General features: G+C 41.2%; 3 protein-coding genes across 6 annotated transcripts; all 3 read left to right on the forward strand.

Annotated features, from left to right (window-relative positions):
* The first annotated feature begins 619 nt into the window (after positions 1-619).
* Positions 620-3,941, forward strand: LOC125768739 (ras-specific guanine nucleotide-releasing factor RalGPS1). The gene is made up of 7 exons (XM_049436793.1): positions 620-1,268; positions 1,344-1,671; positions 1,768-1,993; positions 2,068-2,293; positions 2,364-2,618; positions 2,690-3,064; positions 3,136-3,941. The coding sequence occupies exons 1-7, from the start codon at positions 904-906 to the stop codon at positions 3,386-3,388; spliced, it is 2,028 nt and encodes a 675-aa protein (XP_049292750.1). The 5' UTR covers positions 620-903; the 3' UTR covers positions 3,389-3,941.
* A 364-nt stretch (positions 3,942-4,305) lies between these two features.
* On the forward strand, positions 4,306-13,889 carry LOC125768738 (protein hu-li tai shao). 4 transcript variants are annotated; one of them, XM_049436791.1, is made up of 12 exons: positions 4,306-4,465; positions 5,879-6,459; positions 6,541-6,708; positions 7,040-7,350; positions 7,485-7,684; positions 7,790-7,913; positions 9,558-9,671; positions 9,779-10,064; positions 10,210-10,329; positions 10,436-10,507; positions 11,771-11,838; positions 11,929-13,889. In XM_049436791.1, the coding sequence occupies exons 2-12, from the start codon at positions 5,880-5,882 to the stop codon at positions 12,040-12,042; spliced, it is 2,157 nt and encodes a 718-aa protein (XP_049292748.1). In that variant the 5' UTR covers positions 4,306-4,465; position 5,879; the 3' UTR covers positions 12,043-13,889. The 4 variants fall into 4 exon arrangements, with proteins under 4 accessions (XP_049292748.1, XP_049292747.1, XP_049292749.1 ...); XM_049436790.1 differs by lacking the exon at positions 4,306-4,465 and adding an exon at positions 4,637-4,665; XM_049436792.1 differs by lacking the exon at positions 4,306-4,465 and adding an exon at positions 5,010-5,722.
* Positions 13,890-16,559: 2,670 nt separating this feature from the next.
* On the forward strand, positions 16,560-18,475 carry LOC125766927 (uncharacterized). Its single transcript, XM_049433023.1, has 2 exons — positions 16,560-17,302; positions 17,690-18,475. Exons 1-2 carry the CDS (start codon positions 17,258-17,260, stop codon positions 18,473-18,475), a joined length of 831 nt encoding a protein of 276 aa, XP_049288980.1. The 5' UTR covers positions 16,560-17,257.
* Positions 18,476-18,777: the final 302 nt, after the last annotated feature.

Genomic DNA, 18,777 nt, shown 5'->3' on the forward strand with positions numbered 1-18,777 from the left:
GCAAACACATTTTCTTGCGGTGCTGGTGGTACTACTAATTATGTAAATGTGTATGTATGCTCTTAAATTACAATCCAATTAATTTATAAGTCATTCGCCATATAACGACTACATGAATCACAGTAGAACGTCGATTATCGGATGTTGGATTAAATTCTCTTAATGCGGATAATCATAGGTCCACTGTAATAGTAGTGCCTGTGGCACCATTTCTGCTATAAAGCGAATAGGAAGGAAACAATCTCATTTGCCATTTTCATCGGCATATGCATTTATCCATACCATAGTCCAATCCCCACAGGCGCAGCCAGCACGCTTTCTAGTTTTGTTCGGTTTGATCGTTGATTAGACTGAGGGACAAAGGATGAAGATTTGGTACGTGGAATAGTCTACTAGAAAGGAAGTTAAAATAGTATTCCGTTGGCCGCTGAACATTTCATGTGTTCAAAACTGTCATGGTTGTCCCTGCGAAAGTGTACATACGGCTTAAGATTGTATACCTCAAAGTCAAGGTGTGTATATATCGTAGCAAGTTGTATCGTTTATAAGTGCTAATCGAAGAATATGCAACAATAATTTTAATATTTTTAATCACGTTTCCTACCGTTTAAAATTGCAAATTTGCCCTATTTACGCACCAATTATTGTTTTCAAGCAATTGGTTTAAACAATTTCCACACTTTTTTCAGCTTGTCTGTTCGAATCGAGTTTGCAACTGCAGCAAAATCCTCTAGCACGCGCAGATAAATGCTATCGTTATTGACATTTCAGCAGAAGGATCAAATAACAACAACACATTAATATATCTCGCCAGTCGTAGATATCAGGAAAAAAAGTCACAAACTCGCAATAATCCGACAAAAATACGATGCAAATCTGCGTGCTGCAAGCGTACGTTGTCGAATGATGCGCTATTCGGAAATACCGCGCGAGCTTGCCGATAGACAAACGTGCAAAAGCAGGGTAGGTCGTGATACGAAAACTGGTCGAAGCTTATCGTCAACAGGCGGCCACAACGAATCGTACGATGGCGATGGTGATGATGGATATGAGCGATTCTCCACCTCCTCCTCTGGGAACGTTTCGCAACAGCATGTGGAAAAAGCGCTCGATGGAAGCATCGATGCGCCATTGATCGAGGACGGCAAACGCAAGCCCGAACGCCAGCGCGATCGTCAACCGCTGGACGATAAACACTTGTGCCATAAAGCAACTGCAGGTTCGATCGAAAGTCTCAACGATGGATGTACGGCAACGTCGTCATTTAGGTAACTTGCCGACGCCTTAAACACAGCTCCATACATTTGATGGTATTGATAATGTTCATCTTTTCTTCGATCCAGGCCATGGCATAGTTATTCGAAAAAATCGTACAGTTTACCACCGAATACAACGATCAGTGACGTGGGCTCGATTGTATTCAGTTGCCAGCAGGTATCACCGGCCGAACTGGCCGCACAGATAACGCTGCTGGATTTTCCCATTTTCAATGCAATTCAACCCGAGGAGCTGACCGGGTGCGGCTGGACGAAGAAAAACAAACATACTCTAGCGCCGAATGTGGTGGCGTTCACCAAACGCTTCAATCATACGACGTTTTGGACTGTACAGGAAATACTCAACGGCGTCAGTCCGAAGGATCGGGCCGAGATTATCAGCCATTTTATTAAGGTGAGTCACCGGAAAAAAGATGCTTCACTCCCTCCCATATGATCGATATGTTTAATGTAATATGTATGTATTGTTTTTTTTTTCGTTTTCTTTCAGGTGGCTAAGAAATTACATGACATCAACAATCTTCATTCTTTATTTGCCGTCATATCTGCACTCAAAAGTGCCAGCGTGCATCGGCTTAAAGAAAGCTGGTTACTGGTGTCCCGCAAAGACCAGCAACAGCTCGATCGGTTGAGCCTTCTGTTTGATGAAAGCGACAATTGGGCGGCACTACGAAAATGTTTAAATCAATTCAAACTTCCTGGAATACCGTACCTAGGTACGCGGTAACGAATGATTTTTGAAACCATTTTGTTATGGTTTGTGTTTAATGATTTTCCTGTTTTTTTTCAGGGATATTTCTGACGGATATTATCTACATCGATTTATTGCACCCTAGCAAATCGCGCGAGGAGAGTTATGCACGCGAAACCAAAATGAACAATGTGTTGCGGGTGTTGTCTAGCTACCAAAGTTCGAACTATACGTTCATCAGTCCGGTACCACCGACGCTACGTTACCTGCAGTCCCGGCGATACATTGACGAGCTTCAGAACATATTTGAGGAGGATCAATACAAGTACCGTACCATTTGTCTCGCTAGTCTAAGGGCGCTCGTTTATGAACCAGCGTATTCTTTGTGATTTTAGAAAATCTCTCAATTTGGAGCCAACTGCAACCGCGTCATCAGGCACATCGTCGTCGGTCGGTACTGTGCGTTTACCAAAACCAAAAACGGACCACAGTGATATCGGTAGCCGCAGCCTGAGAACTTCCATCGCTTTGACCGAGGGTGAAGATTCTCAAGATTCAGCGCTATGCGTACCAAACACTAGCCAGAATACTGCACCAAACACACGGCAGTTTATACCTGGCCACAGGAAATGTTACAGCTTAGGAACAAAGTATGTCTCGTGGTACTGGTGTGACCGTGAAGATTGACTAATGGCTACGTTTTTGTTTTCTTCCGCTGTAGCATTTTTTATCCCAGATCTTCCGAACAGTCAAGCGCCTCCTCATCCGGATCGAGCAGCCGTCACACGAAGGTAGTGGATGGTTTGAGCAAGATGCGCCATTTGCTCGACGATTCCTACGTGGAGGCAAAGCGCGCAAACAGCATCGGTGCAACCGGTGTTAGCGGTCACAGTAGTGATCACGAATCGGAACATCCAACCGCACTCCAGTTGGTCGAGCTGGAACCGATCACGAGTGGCAATTTAGTGGAAGGTTACCTGAAGCGAAAAACTGTCCTCAAGTATGGTCGCAAACCGACCGTAGCGTCCTGGCAACGATACTGGGTACTGATATGGTCCAACACGATGATCTACTTTCCGCCGAAAACGTTTAAAGGGTATGTTGGGTGGGCTTGTTTTTTGTTTTTTGCGCACACTATTCGTATTAATCTGTTCCTTTCTTTCCCAGCAACGAACGAAGTAATTTTAAAAAGGAACCATCCAAAATATTCCCCCTAGAAGGATGGACCGCCGAAGAGTCGGATCTTCCGCTGCAGGATGAATTCTTCCAGCTGGTAAATTACAACCATGGACACGCGTATCGTTTCAAATCTGGTTCCAATGCTTCCGCCAATCGATGGCTAGCGGCACTGAAGCAGGTGACAACACCTAAACCAGCGGAACCACTATCTATCTCACTGAATCTGATATCATTTGAATAGCGAGCACTTTACCCCCCTTTCTTTCGCATTGATTTTCTCCCCAATCTTTTTTTTTTTGGTTTGTGAACGTTGATATTGCAAAATCGTACTCAAAAGATTGTCTGTGGTACGATCACATTTAGCAAGACTGTTTTGTTTGTGTGCTTACGCATTCTTACATATTATATGCCTCAGTAGGAAAAAGGAATACGCGCATAATTATGTCCGCTTTCCGCTTATTGTAATGAATTCTCAATTTTTGTTTTCAATTTTTGGCTGATTGTTTGTGAATACATAATTAGACCTATCAGGGCCAGTACGGAAATAATTGCTTTGTGCCTAGTATTGAATCGGTGGTGTTAATCAAAATAGCCCGCGTAGTTGTTAATAACCCCGGTATCACTTTCTGTTGTGGTATTTTGAAAACGCTGTTCGCACAGTAGGGCGATACAAAACACTAGGCGAAAACAGGAGCAGCAGGAGAACAATGTTTGCAGCATGCAAATGGTCGTGTAACACATTATCAAGCTTAAAAGTACCAATAAAGGTGTTTTCAAAAATGTTAAAACGAAAACTATTCTCTTCTGGAAAAAAGAAATTTGTGTAATTTGCGTAACGAGAGTTTTTACCGCGAATGAAGCGCCGTTTAAAATGGTTCAAAATTAAATGGCGGATATTATTGAAGAACAGTTTTTCAACCCTCAACATTTGTTGATGCAATAAACAATCTACTAATGAGGATGAGTATTACATAGTTGGTTAGTAAATTAACAATTTTCCCCCCTTATCAGTATTGTTTCTCTATTTGTTAAGCTCGATATCTGAATTACCAGTTTTCAGTGGCGCCATCTGTCCGATCTATCCATGACACGAACCATAATGCTGAAACTTCAGTTTTATTTGGCTTCCCCGTCCAAGGTACGCATACTGTCGCGCTGTTGTACCATTTTTCTACCCCACCAGCTGTCAAAACGTTCGGCTTGGGAGCAACCTGCCCATTGTACGCTTTCATCGCCAGAAAAATTTTCAAGTGCCCAGAGAAAGAAGACGCCGAGGCGAAATTGAACGAAAATTTGGGAACGGAAACAGTGCAGACAGGTGAATAATATTTCGCAAAAATGTCTCTATGACGTCGTTGCGTACCGTTAGCAAAAACGCAAATTGTCGAGTGCAGTGTGCATTTAGTTTTTGGGCAGCAATTTACGGCAAACTAGGTGCTCGCTGGTTAATAGCGGGCACGGGTCAAAAAAGTGAATCGAAATTGACAGGGGCTCTCTCTCGCGGATGGGCGTGCCGCTGTATGTGCGATATCATTCGAATTTCGGAAACGGCTTGTGTGCGAGCCGCATCCCATGTGTGTGTGTGTGTGCATGTGTGTAATCGTTGCGGTCAATCGAAAAGAAGATGAGATGATGATGATGATGGGAATTATGAGAAGGAAAAGTTTGGCTGACTAGCAGCATACTATAGCTGTAAAAAGAATACACAACGGCCCCCCCAAAATCTCGCTAGTCGGGTTGAAGTGATGCGCGAAAGGGAATGTGGGTTGAACGGAGCGGAGGAGGAGGAGGACGAGGAGGAAAAAAAACGCGAAGCTCTATGCAGCGCAGTCCGTCTGTATACGGGACGTGCGTGCGCTCTTGTGTGTGCGTTGTTTTAAGGATTCCAAATTTTCTCTATTGCGCACCCATACGTACGCATGCGGGCGTATAGATTTATGTATGCATAATATATATGTCACATGCTATACATGCCCCATCGATAAGGAAAAGTCGATTGGTGGCAGCATATACATTTAGGGCGAATGCGGTCATGAGGTGGATCCGGCACGATGGGAGCGAAATAAAAAATTGAGAGGAAGCGTGCATGCGTGTGTGTGTATGTGTGGTGTTGTGTCCGTGTGTGTGTGTGTGTGCTGGCAATTCACTGTAGTGGCAGAGTGACGAGATTGAATGGAACATTAAAAAAAAATGCAGCAATAAACAGGGGGCGCGCGAGAGCATAAATGACCCGAAGAGCTCATAGATTGATAGAGATGACATCATTTCTATATATTTACCAAGTATAGAGCGGCGGCACCGACATACAATGGTGCGGTCTGTATGCGCGGCGCAGCATTATTCGTGGTGTTTGTTAGCCGTTTGCACTTGTTGTGTTCGACTCTGCTCTGAACTCTCGCAATCGTGTCAGATTGCGTTAAACTGGCTAGATAATCGAATCTGATCTGTGGTTAGAAGTAGACACGCGTAAACGTTACAAAAATAAAAAAAAAACGCCCGTAACACTCATCCATAGGGCTGGGCAAGGGCTGGGTCAACACCTCGGTTCCGTAGCATCGTCAAGTGCAGAAATCAAGTAGGCACCGATCGTAAATGTCAATATTTAATCAAAAACGTGAACAGCGCGAAGCGAGCAGACGGTTCGACGAAGAACGAGTGAAAGAGATGGAGCGGTTCAAGGTATCGTTATGTTATCGCTAATAGATATTGGGAAACTTACAATCATTTGCAGGATGGCAACCGAAACCGAGACGGCAGCGATTCATACAAATGGTGGCCTGGAAACGGTATCCGAAGAGGAGGGCACCAAGCCGCGCCCGGCCGACATTGAGGCGGATATGCGAGAGATGGAGCGCCGCAAGCGGGTGGAGGCGATCATGAATTCGCGCCTGTTCCGCGAGGAACTGGAACGAATCGTGGACGGTCAGATGCGCGAAGGTTCGTCGACGATACTCCAGCAGCTGTCCGACATCATGGGCATGCCGGCCGCCCGTATCGGTAGCGTATTCAAAAGCTCGAACTGCGTGGTGCCGATCAACGATATCCGTGGCGTGGAGTCGATGAGCTACGAGAAGGGTGAGAAGATATTGCGCTGCAAGCTGGCCGCCACCTTCCGGCTGATGGATCTGTTCGGCTGGACGCAGGGCATCGCCTGCCAGATAACGGCCCGTTTGAATGCCGACCAGGAGCTGTTCCTCGTCAACCCGTACGGTATGCTGTTTCACGAGATTACTGCTTCCTCTCTGAACAAGGTGAACATGCAGGGACAGATCGTCGAACATGGAACAACTAACTTTGGCATCAACACTAGTCGTAAGTAGAGTTTTGCATTCGAGTTGAGTGTGTGTTTTTTTTAAATATGTTTTTGCCTGTTGTACATCTTTCCTTCCGCAGAGTTCACCCTCCACTCCGTAATCCATGCTGCCAGACCGGATATTCGTTGTGCAATATATGTGGCCTACAGTGCCGTAACCGCCGTATCGGCACTGAAGCAAGGATTACAGCCGCTCACGAAGCACACTGCCCTCCTGGGAGAAATAGCCTTCCACACGTATGCTGGAGGTAAGATGTTTTTTTTTTGTTTGTTACTAACAACCCACCGGAATGTGACTGAATGTGAATTAAATTTAACTAATATTAATATTATAAATGATAAAATTATTCCCAGCAAAAGGGAATAAAATATTTTTTGTTGCTGTAACTGACCCATTGAATGTCGCAAAGGTGTATCATTAAACGGCCATAATGAGCAGTGAGCTCCAAGATTAAAGCATATTCTTATTTCTTATCTAATCTCTAACACGTTGTATGAATTCTTATTATTTTGTTTGATCACCATTCTTATGCCTTTTGTGTGTGATTTAATGTAATTTGTTTCCTCTCTCCTCTGCAGCATTGAACGAACCGGAAGAGAAGGATAAATTATTGCGCAGCCTGGGACCGGTCTCGAAGGTGTTGCTGCTGTCCAACCATGGCGCATTGTGCTGCGGTGAAACTATCGAGGAAGCATTCTACCATGTTACCCACATGGTGCATGCCTGTGAAGCGCAGCTAAAGCTGTTGCCGGTTGGGTTGGAAAATTTGATTTTAATCCCGGAGGAAACGCGCAAAGCCATCTACGATGCTGCACGCAAACCGTCCGGTGAGGGACACGAGGCAGCTGCTGCTCAAACGACGGATAATAAGGAAGGACAACTTTCGAAAGTATGATCATTTGTGCCCAAAACATAATTAATAAGCAATTAATTGCTTTAATATGAAGTTTGGGTTTTTGAAGATGTAGAGCGATTCGGTAGTGAATTCTAATCACTGTATTGTTCTTGCACGTATACTTGCAGACCCCGAAGTGGCGCGTTGGTGGTTCCGAGTTTGAAGCCCTCATGCGAATGCTCGATAATGCCGGTTTCCGTACCGGGTACATCTTCCGCAATCCGTTGATCAAGGGCGATATTCCAAAGCCACGCAACGACATCGAGGTACCACCAGCAGTGTCATCATTAGGCTATTTAATCGAAGAGGAAGAACTGTTCAAGCAAGGGTAAGTAGGGAACCACCCCAATCACCACCACCACCACCACCAACGACTGAATTGTAGCTTCGATTCGTTCAATCTATTTTCGTATACCATTCACTTCCATTTCAGCATTTGGCGCAAGGGAGATCCGCGCAAGGTTGGCGATCGCACCCGTTGGCTGAATTCGCCCAACGTGTACCAGAAGGTGGAAGTGCTTGAAACCGGTACACCGGACCCGAAGAAGATTACCAAGGTAGAGATTGTAACAATTGAAAGGAATCTAAACTAATGCAGCTAATAATCGCAAACTGTGCAACCGGGCGGCACAACTGCACCAATGAGCGCGCCGGTGCAGCGAATTATTTACAAATGCCTTCGCCCCTCTCCTATATATAACGCCTACGGTTCACCGCAACAACCAAAAAAAAAAACTAACGATCATACTAACGATCGATCGATTCGACAGTTCGATCTTTGCGATATTTTCGTCAGTTAAAGTGGGAAACGTATTTTACGCAACGTAATTGTCTTCTTTCTTTAGTCTTTTGAATCATTTTACAAAACAAAACAAAACATTACTACTAACTCAATAATTGTGTAGTTTGGCTATACTTACACACTACCCCGGAAAGGTCTGGCAAGAGCTCTTGTTTTTCCTTTTTTTTTTGTTTTTATTATGCACAAAGTAAATGTAACCAGTGAATTTTTTTAACCAGTAGCCGTGCTTTAATTTACAATCTAGCAAATTATTTCGATATTTTAAAATGATATATATATACATATAACAAAAGTGCGAAAATGTTTGCTTCGTGCATATTTTATTCCAATTCGAATTGGTGAACTTGGTAAAAGACAAATGTTCAATATTTTATAGTTTTGTCTACGCCACGTACCAAAGATGTTTGAAATTGTTTGTTTGTTTTTGTTTTGTTTGTTTTTAAAAATTAATATATCTAATAACTAAAATCTTCATATCAATTGAAATCGCTTGCAGACATTCCTTTTTTTTCAAATTAAAGTAAATAGCAGAGATAAATGTGTTTAGTACAGAGAGCTAATAACAACTAACATTCCACGATACAAAAAGAGCAAAATATTTACTGAACGATCATATACTTATATACAATCAAAAATTTCGTAATTCGCTACCAATTTAATGTTCGTACAATTGTTGGCACGTGTGTGCCATTGGTTTAGTGTGGCAGCTTTATTGATTGCTAACAGCTAGTTGTTTTTTTTCTGCTTATCGAATTCGAAAGAGTAACAAAAGTGTGTGTAGAAACGAAATATCGATAATTTATAATCAAAGTGCATCAATCGGTTGATAGTACGCCCCTTTTGCCCAGTGTAACTAGCACGGATTGTTGTTAGCCTCAAACACAAGAAGTGTAGTGTAGTTTGTCAGTACAATAGATACCATTGCGGGGCAGAGCGCACTACAAATATAACGTTTGTTACACTAACGTCAAGCATATTAATCAAATTAATAATAAAAAGCCACTAAGCCACCTAGTGTGATTCAATGCCGGTGGGTTTGTCCAAAAAACTAAAGTTGGTGTTTTTTTTTTGTATTGTTGAACTGTTGTGAAACGTTGGCCGTTCATGCTCATCTTGTGTTTTATTAAAGGCAGGTTTGAAAACAAAACAAACACTCAGTTTTCCCCGCGCAACGTAGAGCGAAAATATCCTCCATGCACAATAGTAATGTTGATCATTAGCTCTCTTACATTTGGAAGCATTTTTTTGTTGTTGTAAAGACTAATCTGCTAAATTAGCTGCATTTTTTGTGGTTGCTGTTGTCACCGTTTAGCACCGTATTGATGTTATCTAATTGAATTTATTTCATCTTTCTTTTGTTCTAATTTTCATTTTTGTTTGCTTGTTCTATCTAATTCAGTGGGTTGCGGAACCGTCTCCAACGCATTCGTCGACGCCGGTTAAGATCGAGCATGCGCATCAGTTTGTGCCGACAAACACTAATCCGAGGGAATTCAAGAGAATTCAGCAGCAGGTAAGTCGACATGAATCATACGTGACGTGATGGAACGGCTTCTAAGAAATTCGATACATTTCTGTTTTGCTTTGTGTTTTTCCCCCGTCCCCTCAAACCTCATTTAGATTAAAGATAACCGTCGCGCAGATAAAATATCGGCTGGACCACAGTCGCACATTCTGGAGGGTGTCTCGTGGGATGAGGCAAACCGGCTGAAGGATGCAAACGTGTCTGCTGCTGGAGATCACGTCGTACTGATGGGTGCCGCCTCCAAGGGTATTATTCAGCGCGGTTATCAGCACAATGCCACGGTTTACAAGGCACCGTACGCAAAAAATCCATTCGATTCCGTAACAGACGACGAACTGAACGAATACAAAAAGACGGTCGAAAAGAAACGACACGGTGATGGTAAGTATGCACACAATGCGCGGTCGCACGCCTAAGTCCCCCTGACATTTAACGCATTCTCGCGTACACATTTGTGTAACGGAAATAACAAACGACCTTCGTCACGTGTTTTGTATTGCTTTTCTTTTTTCGCCCCGTATCACAGGCACAGATACAGATTTCTCCGAATCGGAAGCACTTAGCTCGTTGCAGATTAGTGGCCCGGCCAAGGGCGCATCACTCGTCAGCCCGCCAAGTCAATCGGAACAGGAAGACACAACAGCAGGTAAGATGTTTTGTCTCTCGTGCACGAGAGATAAACAGTGTCAGCCCCCGGCCGGGTGCTGTCGAAACGTGACCGTAACGTAACGTTCGATTTGGTTGTTTTTTAGAACATCACGTCCTAAGAATAGAAACTAAGCAAGCGCCCAAACCAAGCCAGCCAGAGGTTGTACTAAGCGACGGTAAGTACGGCCATAGCAGCATTTTGCATCTTTTATCTATGTTTTGTGTTTTACTTGTTGGAAATGAAATGGAAAACGGAATGTATTTTAGCGTTAGAAGGTTCCCTTCTTCGGCACATGTAGTTACAGGTTTACTGTTTCAGCGAGGACTGTAAGGCAGAACAGGCTGTGTAAGTAAAGACCTTTTAAGTGAAGTGTGATCCGTTACCACCTTGAATGTCGTACACGGAAATTGTTGGTTGGCTAGATAAATGGCACGCCAGGTATGTTCAACGGTGGTATACGATCTATTATTGTGTAAACGGTTTTCCATTGTCCGGACAGCACCAGAGTTGTCGTCAATGGTCTTGCTTTTTTCTTGTCAGTGACTATACTTCGTGTATGGTACATTTATGTGTGTTTCTGTTGTTGCTTTACAACAGGTGAATGTTAATAACATTGTTTATTCTTGTCTTCCCTATATCAATTTGTCTTCACCTTTTTTCCAATAATGAAAATCTCGAAAATAACCCCCCCCGGTATGTGTTGTGACGTACGGATGCAGACCTGGGAGCGGTGTATCCAACGTTTAGGACATGCAATTACAATGGATTCCGTGTGGCTACCGATATGGCCAACGTACAACATTTCCATTGCGTCAGTGAAAGGAACGATCGTCTATCGCAGCTTGCCGATGAGCTGGCGGTACCTATTTGGCGTTTAGATCACCGTCACATGGATTGGAAGGAATTCTGTAGCTTGCGGAACGAATCATACGGCGAACATTGGAGTGTGGTAAAATTCTTGCACGAATTGGATAAGTTGTGCGGGTATCGCGCAACAGACTGCAACAACAACGCCAGCGGATTGAATTATAATTCTCTGCTTATGATGGCTGATGATTGGTCAATCGATTATAACAGCATGCCGAATGCTCGTAATTCGATTGCTGCCGTTGATCTTGCACCTTCCAATACCTTAGGGCTGGTCAAAAGTATGTGCAACTTGTTCACCAAGATGGAACAAGATCTGGAGGAATTGTTTCACTCGTTCACAAATATTGTCGACAAAGTTGCGAGAGAAAAAGTCTCCCAATAACGATAAGGATGATGGGTGCGCAGTGGAGATTTGCGATTGAATAGTTTTGTCTTATTACGTTTCCCTTCTAATTACCATTTGCAACAAGCTTTTGTTTTGTTTTTCTAAAGATTTAAAAACGCATCTAATCCTAAGAAAGCAGGAGCACAAGTTTACTATTATTACTTTCCACTATTTTCGTCTCAGGCGAGCAAGTACAAAATGGCGAACAATCCGATGCACATATGAGCACCTTTTCGCACAGCAGCAAAGAGGTAAGTAGTGTAGCTTTCCCAAACTTTTCCATCGTCCCCCGGATCTGGTGGTGAACCTTGGATGTTCTAAAAATGTGGCTTCTCTCTGAGTTGCAGGATATTTCTACCGATGGATCCCCTAAGAAGGACAAGAAGAAGAAGAAGGGTTTAAGGACACCATCGTTCTTGAAAAAGCGAAAGGACAAGAAGCGCGTCGAATCCTAAACGCCCGAGCCCCGCATTGCAAAATGAAATGGGATGCTGTTTGTTTTTCTTCTTCATGTGATGAGGCACGTATTTTTTTTGAAAGGGTGTATTTCCTAACCCGCGAGAGCAAAGAAAAAAAGAAGTATAGCAAACGATCTAGCCACGTGCTCGTCCAAATTTTTGGAGAAAATGCAGGCGCGCAGATATTCATCACACGATTTCCTGAACGACGAGAGCCGAGAACCAACACGACTCGATTATACAAAAAAACGCCCATTATTATATCCCGTATGTGTAGTATGTAAGTTTTTTTTGTTTGGCTAGAGAAAGGACAACAAACTCTGCTGTACTTTGTTTGCTTTAGCTTATTGTTTTCCATTTTTAAATTTGCTTTCAACCGTTTTTTGTTCGTTGTAAACTGTTCTCTCCCCTAGTAGAGCATAGAATTTATGCGGAAGAAAAATGTATCGCGTCAAACGAATGCGCGCAAACAGTTAAATCAGTTTAATTCTCGAGACAAATTATAGTGGGAGGGAGAAGGACACGATGTATGCATAGGACAAATGCTGATGGAAACAATACACAGTATGAGTTAGTAAGCGTTTATAAGAGAGATATGAATTGCTATTTATGAATCAGCACGATTAAACGATGTTATGTATTTATGTTTTTTTTTGTTCTTTTCCGGGCAAATATTGTAAAACCGAATCGCGCGATTACAGCAAGGCCAGCAGAACAGACACAAAACAATGCTGCAGAGCCCGGTTAACTGCATGGTGGGTGGGAGATGATTTATCATTGTGTTGAGAAGAGGGGTCGGTTCGATAACGAATTTTTGGGGGCAATGTGTCTATTCCCGGCAATGCAATTGTTGGCCGATAACGATACAAAACCATGCAAGCAAAGTGAGAGGGAAAGCTTTTGTACGTGGTGTTGCTGCTACATCTCGCTTTCATCTATTTCATCCCCACCCTGCCGTAGACGTAAATGCGAAAATGCAATCGCTGAAAATGATATATAATGTTTTTTTTTCTTTCTATTTTTATTTAATTACTTTATTATAATACACAACATTGAGGTGTGGCGTGCGGAATAGTGTCCTTGTGTTTTAGGACGTGCAGCTTATGAACAGGCTGGAACGAAAAAAAAAAATCAAACATCCACACGCAACACGGATACAATGATATTTCCCCGTGCTCGTTGGGCAATGAGCAAAACCATATAGAAGTTGACAATGAACTTATACAGCCCGCGCATTACACAATGAATGAAACCGAAACACTCAAAAGCATGCCAGCTTTCTATTCGTAATTGAATGATATAAAAAAGAAACAAACACAGCCGATAAATCGAAGTAGATATACTGATGAAAAAAAAACAAACAAATAACAGATAGTTAGAACAGAGAGCGAACAGAAAGGAGGAAATAGATACAGACAACCAGATCATGATATGGACATCACTTGAGCAAACTAAAATTTTAGTAAGAAAAATCAAAATCACCTATCTTGTAGCTTCTTTCCGTTCCGCAGCTTTACGGATATTGTGCAGCAATATGTTAATGCAATATGTCGTTTGTTGTCATCCAACCAACGTTAATGGTGGACGTTAGTATGGAACGCAAATAGCATACATCAGTTTCGGAACATAATAGAACGAATAATTGACGAGGGATGGATAGAGTAAAAAACACACAAAAACACGAAAATCATAACGAACTAGCTAAGAAAGTGTCAGTTAAACATGATATATATCCCCGTCAAAGTTGTTGAAAGTGATGGTGAACCGAGTATGAGAAAGAAGAGAAGATGACGCATTTGCATTGCATGCTACGATTGCATAAATAGCTTTTTACTACCGATGAAGTGTCTTCGTTTGTTTTTGTTTTGTTTTTTTTTACGCTGTTTCTTATTTAATTAATGTGAGTATTTTGATTTTGCGTGCTTTAGGCTTGCGTGCGTAAATACATGTGTATTTTGGGGATTTTTGGGGTAACATCAAACCGTTTGTTACAGCATCGTGTGATAGATACATAAACTCTGAGGAAATTGAGAGAGAAAAAAAGCTTTTCAGTGGTGCCGCGTATATGAAATGATTTATATGCGTGTTTCTTGCGCCACTACTTTCATATGCGTGCCCAGACATTTATCCTCCTCGTATCGGCATCTATTAGGGAGGATTTTATTTTATAAAACTCAATTTGTTACTTTAAATTCCCACTATTAAGGATTACTATTACTTTTTTTGTGCATTTAAATTTGTTTCCTTGCGCGTTAAGCTGCAGACGTTACGTTAATGCGTTTAAATTGTAATGATGGATTTAATCCTTGGTAAACATCCGCATAGTATGTAGAATTGGATGACTCTATACTGTGTATGTGTGGGCCTATTGTGTGTGTGTGTGTGTGTGAGTGAAGCGTTCCTATAGCTACGCTAAAGAGGAAACCCGTCTGCCGAAAGGAAGCATGAATCGATTAAACGTTTTGCAATTTGTTTTTCGATTTTTTTTCTTTCTCCCTCTCTCTCTAGGGGGATCAATATGCAATATACGCAAAATGAGAGTATTGTGTAAGCTTTCCGCCTGTGCTTTTCTTACCAAACTTTCATCAGTATATTAGGGATATTTACAAAATGAAACCCCCGTAGTAGTTTGAACGAGCAGCGGATCATTTTTGATTGGATATATTCGAACTGGTATTCATTACAACTCGACTTCATCGAAGAAGAACTTATAGAACTTAAAGTTAAAGACCATTTGAAGGGAAAAGGAAAGGTGACCGCTCACTCACCGGCGGGGCAGCCACGCCACGATGCTTTGCATGGGACGAAAAGTGGAAAGTTGTTTAGAAGAGGAAGGAATATTTTGTGCAAAAGCGTGCGTGTGTAATGCAAATGATAAGAACCAACAAGTGACTGCTTTTTTGTTTGTAAGTGAGCATATATAAATGTGTACATCCTTGTAGTTTTTCACGTTCCTTGTGCTTTTTTTCCTATTTAACATTTATATATGCAACTTGGAACACCACGAAACTCCCCGCACACAGTTCGTTAAACTATTTCGATGCTTGGATATTATTTACAACCGGATCGGATTATAAAGAAGAAAAGGAAAAATGGGGGGTTTGGGGAAAATTCCGACGACAATGAAATGGCCAGCAGCGCAGCGGTGAAACATATTTATTATTATTCTAGTGTTACATGGCTGGTTTTCGCGACAAAAAAAAACAAACAAACAGCGATGCTTGAAATAGTGTGTGTGAGTGTATCAATGGGGTGGAAAAAGATTTGGATAAAAAAAAATAAGAAAAACATAGAAAAATCTAAATTAAATAATTATTTTTTTTATTTTTTCGGCAAACATCAATTCGAAATAGTTAAATAGGTAAAATCAAATCAAACACGCGCGCGCTCTCTCTATTTCACTCTCTCTGCTGGCGTAAAAAAGGTGTTTTTATTTTGCTTCCCCAGAGGAAAATTACTTGTTTTTGGAACGTTTCGTTTTAATTACGGCAATTATGCATTAATGAGTTTTGTTTTTTTTTGTAGGGTATTTTCCGTTCCGTTGTATTATTACCATTTGCTGGCACAAATTTAGCCGTTAGTGAAGCAAAACACAAAACGCAAAAAAAGGATAAATAAAACAATTCCTAACTTTAAGAAAGAAATGGTTAGTTTGTTTTGGTTCGTTTTTAGTAGTGTTGGGTGAATCTGATTCAGATTCATGAATCTGATTCAGATTCATGAATCTGAATGAATGATTCTGAATCTTTGTGGTGAATTGTGGTCAGTACTTTTGGAATAAGTCTGTGGCGAAACACAACACAATAGTCACCAGGCAACAACAACATTTCTTCAGAATATTAGCTGCAATAGTCGATGATCACCCGCTCACCAGAACGGACCTCGCGAACGCGATACGCAAAGTGAACGCAAAAGAATATACATGTGAATAGTCCAATAAATATTACACCACAAATAAATTGGCTATAAGTCCATTCCCAGCTAAATCACTCAAAAAAGGGCTAAGGAGATTGGTAAATTTATAGATTTTTTTTCATTAGTTTTCATTCTTTTTTCATTTAAAGCACTATTTGAGTGAAAAGAAACATATTTCAACAAATTCGCATTAACATAAATCAATTTATAAAATTTTGTTAAATTTCCCCAAAAATTTTCCCCAAATTTTTAAATTTATAGATTTTTTTTAATTTTTTATGACTTTTTATTCTTTTTTTTATTCAAAGCATTATTTAAGTGAAACGAAACTTATTCCAACCAATTCCAACCAACTTAAAATAAATCTATTTATAAAATTTTGCTGAATTTCCCAAAAAAAACTAAGGCCTTAGGAGGGCCTTAGCCTTAGGAGATTGGCAAATTTTTTAATTTTTTTTTATTTTTTTTCTTTTTTGTTAAAAACATTATTTGAGTGAAAAGAAACTTATTTCAACAAATTCGCATTGAAATTCATCAATTTTTAAATTTTGCTAAATTTCCCAAGGGAAAGCATCTCTTGTACATACTGCAGAAAGAACCTTTAAGCTTTAAGCAAACAAAAAAGATTATTTCGAATGGAAAAAGTAAGTAGAAAATAATCAACTAACTACTTTTCAGGTGTTACAAACGATAGCAAAAACTGTCTCTGCGCGTTAATGGATCTATCGTGTAGCTGTTAAGCTTAAAACACACGTGTATTTGAAAGCAAAAAAAAAACCGGAAACCATGACCCGCTTCGTCATAAATCTGGGTCCCCGAAACCCTTTTGTGTTTCGATTGCCCAATCGAATATTGAATATGCGAACGCACAAAGTATGGTGAGATAATGAAAGAAACAGGGGCTTTCCCAATGGGTAAAGTTTCCATTCATGCACTTCCAAACCGTCCTCATGAAATGTTCAAAAAAGCACAAAACCCCCCCGAATTGTGCTGATAAATGGTAGCCGTTTTTTATTCTTTCTAAATGTTTGTTCTACGATCATGTTGGTGGAGATGTGATAAAAAGTGAAGCTAAAGAATTTTCCTTTCGATCGGAAACATTGCTGTCGAAAGATAGCAGCCGTTATCGCTCCGTGTTGTTATCAGATATATAGATACGAGCATGTTTGGTATATAAAAGAAAACCGAAGCATTATCTTTTATTTGCAGCTCTACGATCGTGTGAAACGGTTGCACGATCGCGGGGTTTTTTATTATTTTAATTCGTGAGTGATACAATTTTGTGCGTAACTGTAAAATGATGGTTTCTTCGTCGTCATTACTTGTGGCGCTATTTTTAGTGGTACGTAATTTTTATGAAATAAGTCAATAATATTTTTCTTTCCGTCTATCTTATTCAAAAACGTTGCTGCAACCAGAACCAAAATGGCAGCACAGACTAATTGAAGTGCAACCATGTTTGAAGTGTACACTATCAGACGATCAACGCCGATACACGATTGAGCGATAAAATGTCGCTCTGTAAAATGATTCATTCGGCAAAGGAAAGATTTTGTCAAATGATTTTTAGGACAAAAATAACTGTGCTGTGAAATAAATAAGGTTGCATTTATATTTAAGTGACATTATTAAGTTTTCCAATAATTCTTTTAATTTTACAAAATTTTAGCATTCACAATTTCTAACTCCTTCTTTTTCAATTCTTTCCGTACAATAAAATTTTGTGCAGTGTTTGATAAATGTCATCACCGGAAGCCATGTACTATCGGTGACACAATTTCAAACCTCAACCTGTGCCGATCGACAGGCGCCCGGGATTTTCTGCTCCGATTGTAACACGGTGGCCGTGTGCGTAAGAATTGGAACCGTTTGGGAAACGTTCTGGGTCGAGGCATGCAATCCGGACGAAGGGCTGTACTGTAACGAGTTCGAGGGCGGCTGTTCGACCACCATCGGATCGTGCAATCCGGGCGGGGAAGGAAACTTCGAGTGTAACACACCGGGCGTATTTCCGGATCCGTTCAACTGTCGGCTGTATCACATGTGCTTCCTAAACGGTAACAACCCGGTAGCCATTAACATGGACTGTGGTGGTGCGGCCTTTTCACCTGCGACCGGAGATTGTTCGTTGCCACTGAACGACACCATCTGTCTTGGACCGCAGTTTAACTGCAGCATAGTCGGCCAGATGGATGCATGGCCGGGCAATAATAATATCTACTACATCTGTGCAGCGGAAACGGTCAACGGGAATCGGGTGTTGCGTCCACGCCTGTACCGATGTCCGGCAAATCAAATGTTCCAGAACGGACAGTGTGTGCAGCGCGATTGGTCCAACATGCCACCGGGTACGATTGTGCCGTATGAATGTGAACGACCGGGACTGTTTCCCGATCCGTCACACTGTCGGTACTATTACAGCTGCAATGCGGATCTGGTCGCAACGCATTTAGAATGCCCGGATGGTACTCACTTTAATGCGAACACACTTTCCTGTGTGCTGGGTGTTTGCTAGTGAAGGATGGCCTATTTCCAATGTTGTGCTGTGCAGTGGAATATCAATTGCAATAAAGATCTTTTAAAAATAAAGAAAAATGGGTAATTCAAAATGAAAGAAATATGGAAACAAATGGATAAGTAAGATAAGCTACTACGAATTATAATTAAAAAAAGAATTCAAAATTCTTATTTATAGAGGATAAAAGAGCCTAAAATCATTGATCACTTCTTTAAAAACTTTTGGTCTCATTGAAATTCTTTACTAAAAAATTGTTTTCACGCAACCACGTGGCTCGATGAAATTTACCGTTGCGCAAC

This window comes from Anopheles funestus, chromosome 3RL (assembly GCF_943734845.2).
Source record: "Anopheles funestus chromosome 3RL, idAnoFuneDA-416_04, whole genome shotgun sequence".
Taxonomy (NCBI): domain Eukaryota; kingdom Metazoa; phylum Arthropoda; class Insecta; order Diptera; family Culicidae; genus Anopheles; species Anopheles funestus.

What these genes read in the sequence shown, in the direction of transcription:
- LOC125766927 (XM_049433023.1), top strand. Translation starts at nt 17,258, where the DNA reads ATGATGGTTTCTTCGTCGTCATTACTTGTGGCGCTATTTTTAGTG. An exon ending in TTGTGGCGCTATTTTTAGTG is followed by an intron (nt 17,303 to 17,689) that starts GTACGTAATTTT and finishes AATTTTGTGCAG; the next exon opens with TGTTTGATAAATGTCATCAC.
- LOC125768739 (XM_049436793.1), top strand. Translation starts at nt 904, where the DNA reads ATGATGCGCTATTCGGAAATACCGCGCGAGCTTGCCGATAGACAAACG. An exon ending in TTATCAGCCATTTTATTAAG is followed by an intron (nt 1,672 to 1,767) that starts GTGAGTCACCGG and finishes GTTTTCTTTCAG; the next exon opens with GTGGCTAAGAAATTACATGA. An exon ending in TGTTACAGCTTAGGAACAAA is followed by an intron (nt 2,619 to 2,689) that starts GTATGTCTCGTG and finishes CTTCCGCTGTAG; the next exon opens with CATTTTTTATCCCAGATCTT.
- LOC125768738 (XM_049436790.1), top strand. An exon ending in AGAGGTTGTACTAAGCGACG is followed by an intron (nt 10,508 to 11,770) that starts GTAAGTACGGCC and finishes TTTTCGTCTCAG; the next exon opens with GCGAGCAAGTACAAAATGGC. An exon ending in TTTCGCACAGCAGCAAAGAG is followed by an intron (nt 11,839 to 11,928) that starts GTAAGTAGTGTA and finishes CTTCTCTCTGAG; the next exon opens with TTGCAGGATATTTCTACCGA.